This window comes from Mus caroli, chromosome 6 (genome assembly GCF_900094665.2).
Source record: "Mus caroli chromosome 6, CAROLI_EIJ_v1.1, whole genome shotgun sequence".
NCBI lineage: Eukaryota > Metazoa > Chordata > Mammalia > Rodentia > Muridae > Mus > Mus caroli.
The window spans coordinates 49350139-49365679 of record NC_034575.1 but is presented as its reverse complement, the minus strand read 5'-3'; the positions used below and the strand labels follow the sequence as shown (position 1 = coordinate 49365679).

Here is a 15541-nt window from a genome sequence, read left to right as displayed (position 1 = left end):
CAGCCATTGAGACTCAGCAGGAGTTGGGGGATAGAGAAAGAACAGGGTAAAACTGGTCAGGTAACTGGTTATATCACACTCTAGGAAAGGTAGGAGAACGGACTCCAAAGGACTGACATGCTACATACAGTTTTAAAGTCAAGTTAAAATCTCTGTATACTGGATAACAAGGGACGCTCCCTGTCTCATCTCTCACTGTCAGTGAGTGTGGAGTTTACCCTAGGGTAGACCAAACCTACAGAAAAATGGCGAAGTGCAGCAGAGACCTGCAGCCAGCACACGGTGCTTGTGACAACTGCACCCTTTGCCTCTGAGTCACTCTGTACGCTCCGATGATTTGGTTTGGTTTAGATGGAGCCTCCTCTGTGAAGAGTAAGCCATCTGGATCATGTTGTCCATACACAGTGTGGCTATCAGTCAGGTGGCAAATTCAACCAATTCTAGAGTTTTAAGAGTTTCATACTTCGCTCATCTTTAGCTTCCTGCTCGGGAACTCCCCTTATTTTCCTTAAGTCAATACAGAAAAAGCAGGTACTATTTACATTGAATCCACAGTCCTTCTTACTAAAAGGAGTATGTCTTGCTGTAACATATTAAAATGATTGCTTTTTTTTTTTTCTTTTGAGACAGTCTAGCCTAGACCTCACTATGTAGCCCAGGCCAGCCTGGACCTTGTGGCTATCCTCCTGCCTCGTTTCCTGAGAGTTGGCATGAATCACCGTGTCCAGTAGGAAATGAGTGCTCTGAAACCTCACCACACTCATACTTAGAAACACAGTATGAAATACGATCTGGAAAAGATTTTGCCATTTCTGGCAACTCAGTCAATTGGAAATATCTTTTCTGTGCATACTGCACATATGCTAAGGATGGTTATTCTGGGCTGCAGTCTAGTATCTAAGTCGAGACCAGACCAACCATGTAAGATTTAAGAATGCACAAGACTGCCCAGGAAAGCCCAAACCTATACACTTCAGCAGTCACCAAGGCTGTGCCACCGTGCCTGCTGCTGTCAAGTAGACAAGCCGAGAAGATACCACTACTTAAATCTTAATCATAAATATTCTTCTTAAAACAATCTTATAGTCCGATTTGTAACTAGGTTTGAAAAACATTATACTTCTAGAGAGGAGCCAAAGAAAGAGAATGATTTTACAAAAAACAGTGCTTCTCTTAAATATACTGGCAAAGAGAGAATGAAAAGGTTAAAGCAGGATCAACACTGACAATACATTCACTATGGACAGAGTGGACTGCAGGAATCCAAGCTTGTTCCTCATTCTCTCCACACCTGTGACCTTATCTGCAGAGTATTTACAAAGATTCCAGAAGGCTCTGACCAGCTGGATAACTGATAACTCAGGCTTTCAATTTTTATTTTGTCTCCATATTCAGTACTTTCAGCTGAATATTCTAACTTTATGATGGATGCTACTCAATGTCTGCATACAGCCTGATAAGTATTATAAGCAATATTATATAAAGTATCACTTATAGTAGAACATTCCCAGAATAGTAACTGTGAACAGAAACTGGAACATCTAAGCTTCTCTCTTTTCTTCTATTTCTAAATTATTCTTTTTAGGAAATTGTGCAGACAAAATTTAAAGTAAAAATGTCAACTTTATAAAATCTGACCAAATAAAAACAAAAACCAACCAGGCTGTCTGAGTAGACTTCAGAGATGTCCAGAGAAGCATCAGCACAGTCAAGTGTCCATGGCCGTGCCACGCAGCAGTGAGCTCTCGCACATCACGGGAGCTTGGAGGCAGCCATAGCACAGAAGACAGCTGGAGGACAGTGTGACAGAAGGGGGAACTCAGGCTGAGACACCAACAAGTTGAGCTTAGCATGAAGCAGACCATCTTCCCAGGGAGTCTAAACATTAATTAGCACAGCTGCACTCCAGGAAGAGAAGGCAGCAGAAGTGATTCTTTCCAGACAATACACCAGCAGTAAAGCGCAAAGGGATATTCACATTCTAAGAGCTCTTCCCTGGGGAAAGTCAGGGGGAGAGCAAAGCTTACTAACTGAAAGTACAAGTAAAATGGATTCAGATTTCATAAAACCAAACAAAAACCCAGAGAAAGACTATTTCCCTGGAAGGAAGAGTGACCTGCTTACCCCTGGCTGAAAGGAACACCCACAGAGCTGTGCTGGCAGCTGGCACACAGGATCAGACCGCTGGTCCCAACAGGTAACCACAGCGGAACTGCAGAGGTACTATGAAGCCTACAGCCATAGGAAAGCAGGCAAGTTCTTCCCATATCAGGACAGTCCCCACCCGACCCCACCATAGCAGCAGGTGCTCCTGCCCATGCAGTGTGAGCAGGGAGAGGTACAAGCAACAGAGCTGGGCACAGTCAGAGTGAAGAGCGGCAGAGCAGCACCAGAGACTCCCCTTCCACACCCAGGGCAGGGCAGGGCAGGGCAGCGCAGCGCAGTGCAGCAGGACAGCAGGGCTGTGTCCCCCCAGAGACTAAACGTGAACTCTACTTCTTGACATTTTGATAATTATTTAAAAAGATATTCACTGTTGCAGCCCTGATAGCTCTCTTCCAGTATTCTTAACCATTAGATGTATTTTGGGGGAATATTTATTCACATAATTTTGCTTAATACAGTTCTTTCTACAAAGACTGAATTTAAAAGTATCCACAACATTTTCAATTACAGTAACAACACATTAATAAATTATAAATTAACAAAAATCTTTATATTTGCTTAAAAAATCATTTATCAAATGCTAACTTCCAGATTATCTGGAAAACTAAAGATGCAAGTTGCTAGAAATCTGGCATCCCAATTAAATTCTGATTTTTAAAAGTATATAAAATGTCCCTCAGATTTCTCCAAGTCCCACTGCAGAAGTGTTTATTTCACCCTTTTCATAAGGTCTGATGTTTTACAACTTGCTAAACATTTTACCCAAACATAGGGAAACCTCCTGGAAATGCAAAGCACAATGAAGTAATTACAGAAAGACAAAAGACACCTGCTAGGACAGAGTCACTGTGGCTCCAGAGAGGGGACCAGCAAATCTAGACTTTTCAAAGTTGCATAGCTGCAAGATGGTCACTGCTAACAAGCTATTGCACAGTTTCCTTTTAGAAGAAACAATGGATTTCAGAAACTGCAGTTGAGTAGACAGCTCTACATGTGATGAACTAAATGTAATTATGTACCTTGATTTACTCTTTGGATGACACTTTTATATATTAACCTTTAATTCATACTAATGGAGTTTAGCTCTCCAACCCAGAAACCTACTTTTCATACCTGGGGGTAGGGGAGGTGGGGGCTGGAAGCGGAAGAATTTCAATTATGTTCCCCATGCACAGAATACTATACTGCTTTCATTACATTTTCCTGGTTCACGTTGAAGAGTTTGTAAGAAAGAAATTATGTGGTTTTCAAGTTAAGAATAGGTGAATGCAGAAACATTATGTTCAGGAAAATAAAAAGTCCCCAAACTAAAAAGAAAACAAAAACAAAAAAAACAACAACCAACCAACAAACCAAAATCAAATACACTAAAACAGCAGCTCTAAGAACTTACTAAAAAGGAAATCAACTTTGAAATGAGCTAACTTTGGCGTCTGAATACAAAACATTTATCAGTGTCATCTACGCAGTGACTGGTACAGGCTGTGCAGCATTTTCAAAATCCCTGTGTGTCCCTTATATGCAAGTTTGGTTCGCTGAGTTCTGTGGTTCCTGTCCTTCTCTGGACTACCCAAGTGTCCCAGAACTCAGATCCTGGCTGAATAAGCCTGCAGCTCTCATTTTCTTCCAGAGACAGATCTTCAAATCTTCTAGATTTCTCAAGCATCTTGAAAAGACAAGAAAACCTGTATAAAAATAAATTACTCTAAGTCATGGTCAATATCAGTAATGCAAATGAAATACAATATCCACTTCCCCATGAACAGTGCTTTTATCACGGTAGCCTTTCATGCCCCCCTTTTACTGCTTCAGAAATTTATAAAACTACTCTGTAGAACAAAGCAAGAAACAGAATGATCAGTTAAAGTTTAACATAGTCTAAAAAAAAAAAAATCAGCAAAACTTAAGTCACTCCTTTTCCACAATAAATGCTGAGAACTAAGTATACACATGAACACATACACCCTCTCAAACTTAAAACCATCTCCTCAAATAAAAACAGTAAGCAACTTCATAATTAATTAAGACTATTGGGTAATTAAACTCTTATGCTGTAAATATAATGTGGGGTCTCACTACTTAAGGACTAAGATGTTAAGAACACAGAGATGTTGTCTGTAACAGAAAGATGCTGGTGACTATGAGATAGGAAGTGTTCCGAAAATCTCATAAGCTTTCTGTGACACTAACAAAAAAGTTTAGTGATGAAACCATGAACAAAAAAGCCTAGGTTTGCTGTGGTTTCAGTGTCTCCTAATCTCCAACACAGCAGCATCAGGGCCCATCAGGGCCACTGACCACTCTTCTGCCATCCAAGGATACTCAAGGAACAGTCATCAAAGACACTGTCTTCTGGCACCTTGATCTAGGACATTCTCCTGTACAGAACTGTGATTTTGTTCATCAGCCCTTTAAGGTACTTTGCTAGGCCGCCTTCACTGTGCTAGTACAGACTAAAAGAAACATACTTATCTGCAGGTTAAAGGTTTAGGGATATATTTGGTATACTAACCACTAAGTTAAAAATACCTCCCCCTTTCAATATAGCTCAGGCTGACCTGGAACTTCTGCCACCTTGCCCAGCAAACTCTCATTTTATTAGCACTGATTTTCAGTATATCTTTTAAAATGCTTCAGTAATTTTCCATAACTGTGTTGACCCAGACACAGGGCAACACTTGACAGCATTTCAAAGCATCCTCCTCATTCAGAAAACATTTTTTTTCAGGCTGGGGATTCAGCTCAGTGGCTTGGAGCCATCTGGCCAGCACATGTAAAACGTAGGTTCAAGCTCTAAAACCACCACAAAAACCTCCATCAGGGCTGTGGATGCACCTCAGTGTAACTGCTAGCATGTCTAAGACTATGGGTTTGACTTCCAATATCATCAAACAATATAATAAAATCTCTACCTTCCTAATAGTGAAAGAGATGCACAGATGTGCGTGTGCCCAGTACACCGTCACCATACCCCACTGCTCAGCCCCAGAAGAAATCTTACTACCCCGTTTCTACTTAGGGTCCTTCTAGGTTCTCAGGTGATGGTCTTTCCATGCCCCAGGCCCCCAGTGCATCCGCTTCTCACACGGAGCCAGCTCTAGTCCTCACTTCTGTATCTGTTATCTTTTAAAATGATCCTCATCACTTCAAGACTAAAGAGCAAGAGCTACTAGTTACATCATTTATTTATTGTCTGGGGCGGCGGGGTGTGTGTGTGTGGAGGCCAGAGAACAAGATATGGGAATTGGTTCTCTCCTACTATTCGGGTCCAGGTTTTCAGGCTTGGTGACAGTCACCTAAACCCCACTCACTGTCTTAGGGTTATCACTGCTGTGATGAAACACCATGACCAAAAGCAATTTGGGGAAGAAATAGTTTATTTGGCTTATAGGTCCATATCACTGTTCATCATCAAAAGAAGTCAGGACAGGAACTCAAACAGGGCAGGAACCTGGAGGCAGGAGCTGATGCAGAGGCCATAGAGGGGTACAGCTTACTGGCTTGCTCAGTCTGCTTTCTTATGGAACCCAGGACCACCTGCATAGGAATGGCCTTGGACCCTCTTGGATCAATCACTAATTAAGAAAATGCCCTGCAGGCTTGTATACAGCCTGATCTTCTGAAGGCATTTTCTCAACCAAAGTTCCCTTCTTTCTGTTGACCTCAGCTTGTGTCAAATTGACACAGTCAGGACCTTGCTCAAACTGAGAGGAAGTGTGAGGATGGCAGCCACAGAACCTCAGAACACTGCCGCGCTCCAGCTGCAGTCACAGTGCAGCCCTCTACTGCTAGCTGCAGTCTCTCCACTGTGCCTTCTCCAGCCTCTGAAGTACTCAGACTAGTCACATGCTTCACACTTAAAATGCCCATTAAGTTATTAACCTTATTTTTTCCCTCCATCCTAAATGATATCTTCTATAAATTACCTTATGGGATATAAAGAAAGAGATAGTTATGGGTTTATCTTTAATTCAGTAAGCATTAATAAACTAAGTCAGCAGAACAAAACTGTGATGTTTGGCTTATTAGAGGTACAAACATTTCACAATATATTAAGGATGGGAAGGAGACTGGTTAGTCACATGAAGCAGGTTTTGAAAGGAATTGCCACCTAATCTCAGTCATCAGCATCAGAACACATGGGTTCAAATTAGCACCAACAGACTGTGTGCCCTCAACAAGTCAACTTTCCCAAGCATTCCAACGTCCTTATCTGTGTAACTTGAAGGTTACTTTAACACCAGCGAGTGACAGAAAATAATGCTCACAATACCAGCACATAATCCTTCTGAATGAGCAGAATTTTATTTCCTAGGAAAACACCTGGAACAGTGCTCATGCGTGCAGAGTAAATTCTCTCTGCAAGCTGGAACTTGAAGAGTGCCTTGTTTCTTTTCATCTTTTGTGTGAGAGTGTTGGTGTGCATCTGTGCATGTGCTCATGTGTGAGAGCCAGAAGTTGACAACTCGGGTCTTCCTCAATCACTCTCCACCTTATTTTTGACAGCCTCCTACTAAATCTAGCCAACTAGATTTAACTGGTTAAAGCTGGTTAAGCTCCAGGGAGCCCCTGCCTCAGCATTAGGAATTCAATGTGTATCACTGGACCAGTGCTTATTTACATGGGTTCAGGGAAAGATCTGAACTTAGGTCTTGCATGGCATAACTTTAGCCCTCTTTCCTTAAAGCACATGGCTCAGATATAAACGCTATACAGAGAGTCATGCGTATGCTGTGTAATTGGATGTGCAGTACAACTTGCTTTTTAACATCATGGGACTTAACTCCTCTGACCCCTCAAGAATTCTTCCTGGACAGTGTGGTCGTGGTATGTACCTCACTCACTGTCCGTCTGTTTCCTCCTAGCGGTAAGCTTTAATTAAATAACAAGTGTGGTTTCCAGTGCCCAGAGTACTCTGGTTGCTCACTACCTAACTGTATTCAGGAATCCAGAGGAGCTGCTATGTTTGCTTTTATGCTGTTGTTTTGGGAGTGGTTTTTGGTGCTGGGGAATTAAGCCCAGGGCTGTGATAGTTAAGTGTGCATTCTAACACCGAGCAAGACTCTTAAACCTCCATAGTGTATCTTTAAATATAAATTTTATATAGTAGTCTTATAAAGTATCTAGAAAACACTCGCACACGTGCACACACACACACACACAAACAAAAAAGGGACAATTACCCATGACACAGGAATCTGGTGTGCTTAATCTGAAGGGTGCTCTGGACAAGATCTATTTACTTCAAACCATTCATCTATGCAGCTAGAAAAGAACAAAGTTAGAAAAGGGTAAGTCCTATGTATAATTATATCCTAACAGTTATAATAAAAATAACTAACTACTACTGGACTTAACTGTCTTGGGGGTGGTGGTGGTGGGAATCGTTATTTTTACTGATTATACCTAAAAAGAAAAGATGTTAATTATACTTCAGTTCTTCTACATTATTACGGGGGAAATCCTCACAATTATGCAATGAACTACTTTCAATTTTAAAAAGGAAAACTATTCCCTTAGAAAACTAATATTTCGTCAATATTTAAAAATCAAGTCAGAGTTAGAAAAATATTTCCTTTTCAAAAAGTTACATACAGGCCTGCTCAGGTTGTCTATCAGTATAATAAAAATGATTTAAATTTTTAGTTCTTGGCATTATTGCCTAACATTTAAAAAGTCCGCATTTCTGTGTAATTACTGAACCTTTAATTCTATCCTGCTCTGAAATCCACAGATACACAGACAAAGATACCATTTATAGAGCGCTCATGATCTTACTGGAAATTATGTACAGGGTATATATAAGTATCCTACTATCCTCCTTGAATTTGTGCATGCGTTCGTGTGTGTGTGTGTGTGTGTGTGTGTGTGTGTGTGTGTGCGCGCGTGTGCACATGTGTACATATGAATGTGTGCATACATGTAGAAGCCAGGCACAACCTTGGAGGTTATTCCTCAAGTGCTACCCACCTTTTTTTATTCAACAGGGCCTCTCACTAGCCTGGAACTCACTAAGTGAGGTAGTGAGGCAGGCTAGCACAGTAGTGAGTCCCAGGGACCCACGACCTCCACCCCCTAGCACTGAGACTATAAGTGCTGATCACCACACTCACTCTTTTTTGTGGGTTCTGAGGATTGAACCCAAGACCTCATTCTTGCAAGACAAGCACTTTACTGTGCTGTCTTTACAGCCCATAATTATTCCTAATATAGATCTGCACTGCCCAAAGCAGTAGTTATATACGTTCATTAGATTAATTAACCATACAATCCTGTTTCTCAGTCCCATTTCAAGTACTCACAATAGTGATGTGTGCCATGGCTGCTCTACTGTCAGCATAGATGTAGCACATTCCCCTCACTGTCCAAAGTTCAAAGTCACAGAGCTGTGGCAAGTATACAATCAATGTCTTCAAAGAACAAGTAACAAGCCCAGCAGCTTGTAAATCACTAACTAAAGCAGGATTCCAACTGCTCAGTCTTCTCACTGGGGTGGGGGGGGGGGTGGGGGTGTTAACATGTTAATTTCTGCATGCTCAGAAAGCCAGGTTAGCCGATGCTGAAATGAAGAATGAAGAGCTACAAGAGCTACCATTCTCATACCCAACAGGGTGGTTCTACAGGTGACAATAATAGAAATAAAAGGTAAAGTATGTCGATACTTCTAAATGCTTTAGCAACTCCTGATGGCCCTGTAATAAATATCACCCTGCAACGTGTCTGGTGTGTACCACTGAACCTAAAAAACCTCCCACCTACATCTTAAAACAAAGTGCTACATGTGGTTATAACTCCTGTAACTCAACAGTACTTATGCGGTCTTCAATGGGTTCTTACTCTATAGCCATGTAACCTGGGCTCGTGATGAGAATGCAGTAAGTGGCTTCAGAATCTGTCATGTAAACTGCCATCAACCCACACAGTTTCGATTGGTTGTTTAGTCTGTGACATCCTCTCTCCTGCTGCTCCATCAGAAAGGCAGCATTCTGAAGTTAGTACTTTTTATTCTTAGGCATTTTCTTACTAGATAATTCTAAAGGTGCATATTCTAAAAACATATAGTGTTTCCCCGTATTTAAAAACTTAAATTAATGCTACAATAAATATTACGCCTCATTTGCCTTTTTCATAAATGCTTTTAAATGTGTATTTCATTATATAAGTATACCACATGGATTGGATTTGATGTCACATAATCCCAGCTGTTTGGTTGCTGAGGCAGGAGGATGATAGCTTTAAGGCCAGCCTAGAAAATTTAGGTGAAATCCTGTTTCAAAATAAATAATGAAAAGAAAATATCACAATTTATCTATTCTTTTACTATAGAAGTTCTCAGTTATCTATGGGCAGTCTCTGAACAGTCATACAAAAAATATAAATCAATTCTGTCACTAATTATAGTTTGAATTGGCTTTTTAAAAAGTCACAGTGAGGCTTTCTCGGTGCCGGTTCACATCGGGTTTGGATGCCTTATTCCTTTCCCCTTCAATTTTGGGCAGGAACAGCTTTCTTTAGACTTTTTCTGCAGCACAGACCTGAGAGCAGAATGACCAGCCTGTAACATATACTTGGCAACTATAGCTTCCCACCAGCTATACTGATCCTCTTTTCTAAATGAATTGCTAACAATTTTTCACTTTCAAAAATATTTTATTATAATTTATTTATTGCAGGGGGTTTTGTGTGTGCTTTGGTCACCATGTGGCGACTACAGCCTACAGGAGTAAGTTCTCTTCATCCACTTGAAGATCCTGAGGAGCAAGCTCAGGTAGTGAGGCTTGGGGGCGAGTACATTTGCCCACTGAACCCACTGAACCATCTCAATGCAGTTTCCCCATGGCTCCCTTTTGGTCTTTTTCTTACAGATTTTCAAGACCCTACTATTATTCAGGTATGTATGTATGTATGTATGTATGTATGTATGTACCTACCTATCTACCTACATACATACATACGTACATACCTACCTATCTGGTGTGGGGTCAGGGATTCTGAAATAAAGTAAGTATCGCTATATTCTATGCTGATCACAAATTGGAGATCCTTCTGCTTCAGCCTGCTGAATACTGGGACTCCAGGTAGACATCACCATGCCTGGCACTATGCATGCTTTTTAATAAACCTTTCCACAAAGTCATAAACTAAAGTAACAGGGCTTGATGGTTAGTATCACATTAAAGGAAAATCATACAACATACTTTGTTACCAGATCAAAACCATGTTGATTGTTAATAAATACTGTGCTTTGGGAATATTAATGAGTTTAATATCATGTATAATTAAGGAAGAATCCAGACTGATAGGCCATGAAGACAAAAGCTAATGCACATAAACCTAGAACTGTGGCTGGGGCTTGTCTGAAACCCAGCCTGATGGGATCCTGAGCAGGTCACGGGAAGGAGTGCCCTTCACCACTGCATCACTGCAGGCTTGTCCTCATCTGTAGCGGTTACACAGTAGCACTTAGGATGCCAGAAACTGGGTTTCTATATGCCAGCTACACACATCATCTGCCACAGATCTGACTCTTCTATTTCCAACATAAAACTGTTGTCATGTTCAGCGGCATTTCCACCATTTCTACCTGAAATGTAAATATGATTCAACTTGTAACCATTTTATCAATCATCTAAGTTTACTTTAAATTTGACGACTGAGTGTACCTAGGTCTACCATATGTGTACATGAGCTCCTGGATGTCAGGAGGGAAGGTGTCAGAGCCTCTACAGCTGGGATTACAGGAGGCCTGAGCCACCATGTGAGTGCTGGAAACAGAAGCCAGGCTCTCTGCTGCTGAGTCATCTCTGAGTACTCCTTAAGCATATTTTGGGGAGATGGAGGGAAGAAGGATATATCGTAAGCAAAAAGAAAGTGCTTATAAAAAGGTAAACGTATTCCTTAAAATAGACTTTTTTTTTTTTTTTTTTGGTTTTTTGAGACAGGGTTTCTCTGTGTAGCCTTGGCTGTCCTGGAACTCACTTTGTAGACCAGGCTGGCCTCGAACTCAGAAATCCGCCTGCCTGGGATTAAAGGGGTGTGCCCCCCCTGCCCCCTAGTTTTTTTTTTTTTTTTAATTATTTTTAATCCTTTTTTATGGTTCAATCGTTATCCCCCTCCCTGTCCAAGGTCTGTCCTCAGTTCCTCATCCCATTCCTCACCCCCCTTACCCTCCCCACTTCCTGGGGCCTCAAGCTCTCAAGGGTTAGGGGAGTCTTCTCTCACTGAGGCCAGACCAGGTACTTCTCTGCTGTATTTGTGCCGGGGGCCTCAGACCAGCTGATGCATGCTGCCTGGGACAACCTAGAATTCTTATTTTCAACTTAAAAAAGGGGATTCAACTGCTTGTTTTGTATTGGTAACTAATTAATCACAGCACCATTTACCAAAAGCTTACTCGGTCTACAACACTGTTACAGTACCTCTAGTCAAATGTTTTCATTTACTTAACATTTATTTATTAGTGCTAACATTTCCCAAATTTTAACGCATTTAAATCCTCATAACTAAATAAGTCTGTACTATTATTCTTATCTTAAACATTCAGAGACAAGACAAAAAAACCTAAGATCATATAGTGAGCTGATCAGTGGAAGGACTGGCAATGCTGACTGCAGTTTACATGTCCCCCAGTCTCATGTTGTGGGCTCCCCATGCGGGCTCATGTGCGCATGGACTCACTTCTGTCCTTGTTGTATTTCCGTATCTCTTAGGACATGTGCCAACAGTATTACTCTTCAGGAGTATGCTCACTGCTCTTTTTGGCCCTTCACTTTTAGTCCACATATATTTTTAGAAACACTGTGTCCAGTTACAAGAAACTAAGAGTTGATTGGGGCAGCATTAACTATACAGATATTATTTTTTATAATACTAAGTCTTTGTATATATAATATGATTTACATGTATATTAATCTTAGATACCTTATGTTTCAATAACTGTTGGATAAATATACAAACATATACATTCATCAGACTCAATCACAGGGCTAGGGATGCAGCTTAGTGGTAAAGAACAGCTTGGCACCTGTAAGACCCCAAGTTCTATCTCCACTACTGACAAGTAAAAGCAAAAGTATGGAAGTCAGGCACAGTGACACACACCCCAAATCACCTGCTCTCAGGAGGCTGAGGGAGGACACAGCGGTGAGGGAAGCCCAGGCTGCAAGGGCATTTTGAAGCTATCTTATGTTATACCGTTAGATTCTATCTGCAAAACTAAAGTCAAAACTTAGCAAGCCGCGACTGTTCAACTTTTTTGTATCTTAGCTCATTTATTTTTTAGTCAGGAATTTTTAAAAACAATCAAGATAGTTTATATCAAGCTAGATAACCAAGAAGAGTTTTCTGTGTTTAACACTGCATAGTCACTCTGGTCTAGGCAGCGCTTCCCATGATGGTTTACTTCGTGAGATTTTAGCACGCATTGTTTAGTTAGTTATCAATTGCCTAGATATGGTTCTCCACCCTTTTAATTCTGTATTCATCTGTACCTTTAAAGCATGTTTCTTATCAATATCACATTCCTCTAGTTCACTACTTGTAGTTTATTCTTACAGATATAATGACTGCTTGGCTTGGATTGGATTTTTGTGTTTTGTTCACTCTGCTTTCTCCATGTTGCAACAGCCCCTACTTTTAAGTATAACTCCACTTTATTCTTCCCCTTGGTTCCAATGCTACAACTTCCTATTTCTTTTTTAAAATTTAAATATATTTTATCACTTCTTTTAATAAGAGTATGCGTGTAGGTATGTGCATGTGAGTGCCGTGCCCTCTGGGGCCAGAGGGGGTCCTTCCACCTATAGCCTCTCCCAAGTTGCAGGTGCGTGTGAGGTCCTTGACATGGGTCCTAGGAATTAAAATGACCAAGATGTGCTCTCAATCCCTGAGCCAACTCTCTAGGCCTTAATTTTCTATTCTCTTTGCAGGTAAATAGTGGTTGTTTTTGCAACAGAATCTCACTGCTAGGCCTGGAACTCAGCACGTAGACGAGGCTGGCGGAGAACTCAGAGACCCACCTGCCTCATCCTCTTGAGTGCTGGAACTGAACAAGAGCCTTGCCATACCTGGCTTTGTTTTTTAAGCTAATATTAGTCCTATATTACTCTGAAAGCAAGAAAAATGTATGTACAACAAGCTGGGCTCTCGGCTTGCCATTTGGTTGAAATACAAACCTGGAGGCAGTCCTACTGTCTTATTTCCCAGTTGTAAATTGAAGTGGCTGCTACACAGACACCTGCTGACCAAGCTGAAAAACACTTACAGAACACTAAGTGGCTTAAAAATGGCAGCCACTTAGGTCCAACAGATGCATGTTCAACTTTGACCTGAGCAAGGCGGAGCAAGGGAGGTGGAGTAGTATTAAGATCCTAAGCTGAGCAGAAGAGTTTGCACGAAGAAGAAACCTTTTAGCCCTAACTACAATGCTTGAACTAAGAAAATAATCATTTTACTGGGACATCAACTTAGTTAAAGGCCTACCAAGCTTACCCTTTATGATATATACACAGGCAAGGCAGCCGTGCTATGGTGTCCCCCTGCTGCAGTTCTTCAAGGCATATTGCACATTCCCCCGTATCTTTACTCAGCACATCCTCTGTGGAGAGAAAAAGAACTCAGTACAGCAAAACTAGCCATCAAACTGAAAAAACAAAAGACAAAACCTAACCCACCAACGAATGGCATACTACACCTCCCCAACTACCTAAAACTCAGCACCTACACCTGAAGTACTGCTGACGATGACTGAGTGCTCGTCACGTCTGCTTCTGGACATCTTACACTCCCGGTTCACTGAGGCATGAATAAGAGTAAGCACGGACACACTACCATAGCTCTCAACTTGCACAAGATTCTGATCCAAAGTCAACAACTCGGTTATGTGTAATTTGAAATTCATAGTCTTTCCCCATGTGTCAATATTAGTTTAATGTCTAAGATAGTTCAAAAAAATTTAGTGTAGTATGGCTAAGAAGACATGAATATAAAATAGCCATTCGAAGTTTTTTTGTTTTTTAATTAAAGAAAACAAAAGAAACAATAATGCCCTACAGGAAACTGCTAAAAAAAGCTGCTTATCTTAAAAAATAAAAAAAGCAGATAACAAAAAGAGAGAGACAACTCTCCCTAGCCTTTCCCGTCAACAACGGCACGGCAGCCCACATGGTGACCTAAGTGGTTTCCAGACAGTGCTGAAGGGACTGTAAAGACTCACCATGGTTAAAAACACAAGGGAAAACCCCTTACTACAACCCAGATGTTCCTTTAAAAAAAAATTCAGAAATTGTAATTTAAGCCCCACTACTGTTCTATGTATGAGACAGGGTCTTACTATGTAGCCCATGGCTGGCCCAGAGTCATTATGTACACCAGGCTGGCTTTAAATGTATAGAGACCCCTCCCTCCCTCCCTGCCTGCCTCTGCCTATGCCTCTGCCTCCTGAGAACAGGGAATGAAAGTATACACCACTACTCCAGCTTAATGTTCTATATTACTGTTTAAAGGAACCCTGGTTGAACTTGCATGCTACATATCCTTTGTGTTCCTTTAAAAAGGCTGAAAACTGAGCCGGGCGTGGTGGCGTGGAGGATTTCTGAGTTCGAGGCCAGCCTGGTCTACAAAGTGAGTTCCAGGACAGCCAGGGCTATACAGAGAAACCCTGCCTCGAAAAACCAAAACAAAATAAAACAAAACAAACCCGAAAAAACAAAACAAAACAAAAACGCTGAAAACCTAAAGCATGCCATCACTGTAGAGTATGAATAAAACTGTAGAGATTATGTAGCTCCCCTCAAAGATTCATTCTGATGCAGCAGACTGATGGAGAATAGAAGCCTGGTAATGAACAACTTTCTCGGCACTCCCTCATAAGCTAAGATAGATCATGATCAGCAGCTAACACAGAGATAAGAACAAGTGTCACAGCATTCTCCTCAGGTTCCCATATTGCACGGTTTTCTGTTGAGCAGAGGGGCGGGCCACTCTCATCAGCTGTCGCTGGACAGGAGCCATTCTCTTCCTGTTTCCTCCCCACTTTGGAATTCTCCTCTATCTCCACCTCCCGCTTTCTTCTCCACTGAAGTCTTAGTGTTTGGCCTGTCATTTAGGGACCCAGTTAACAGACAGCAGGAAGAGTGAAACATGATGTGCCTCATCCCCAGCACTGCAGAACAGAGAAAACCACTTAATAAAGATTTCTAATTCTTAAAAATTAAACTATATTTCTACCATGTAGATTTTACCTGCAAAAATAAAACCAATTTAAACCTAATAAAGGTGTGAATGAATTTTCTAATAAAAATTCAAAACTGAAACACTACTTTTTTAGAGTTTTCAAAATAGTTTTTATTTTATTATTTTCTTTATTTACATTTCA

General features: G+C 41.0%; 1 protein-coding gene across 2 annotated transcripts in view; it reads right to left on the bottom strand.

The window, feature by feature from the left end:
- Positions 1-2579: 2579 nt before the first annotated feature.
- The window catches only part of Znrf2 (zinc and ring finger 2), a 73412-nt gene continuing 60450 nt past the window's right edge, over positions 2580-15541 (bottom strand). The window contains exons 3-5 of one of the 2 annotated variants that reach the window (XM_021164906.2): positions 13657-13762; positions 7350-7431; positions 2580-3832 (exon numbers count right to left, since the gene is read on the bottom strand). In XM_021164906.2, the coding sequence (XP_021020565.1) occupies positions 7374-7431; positions 13657-13762 (164 nt within the window). In that variant the 3' untranslated portion in view covers positions 2580-3832; positions 7350-7373. Of the gene's footprint in view, positions 3852-7349; positions 7432-13656; positions 13763-15541 lie in introns of both variants that reach the window. The other variant, XM_021164905.2, reaches the window with a different exon arrangement.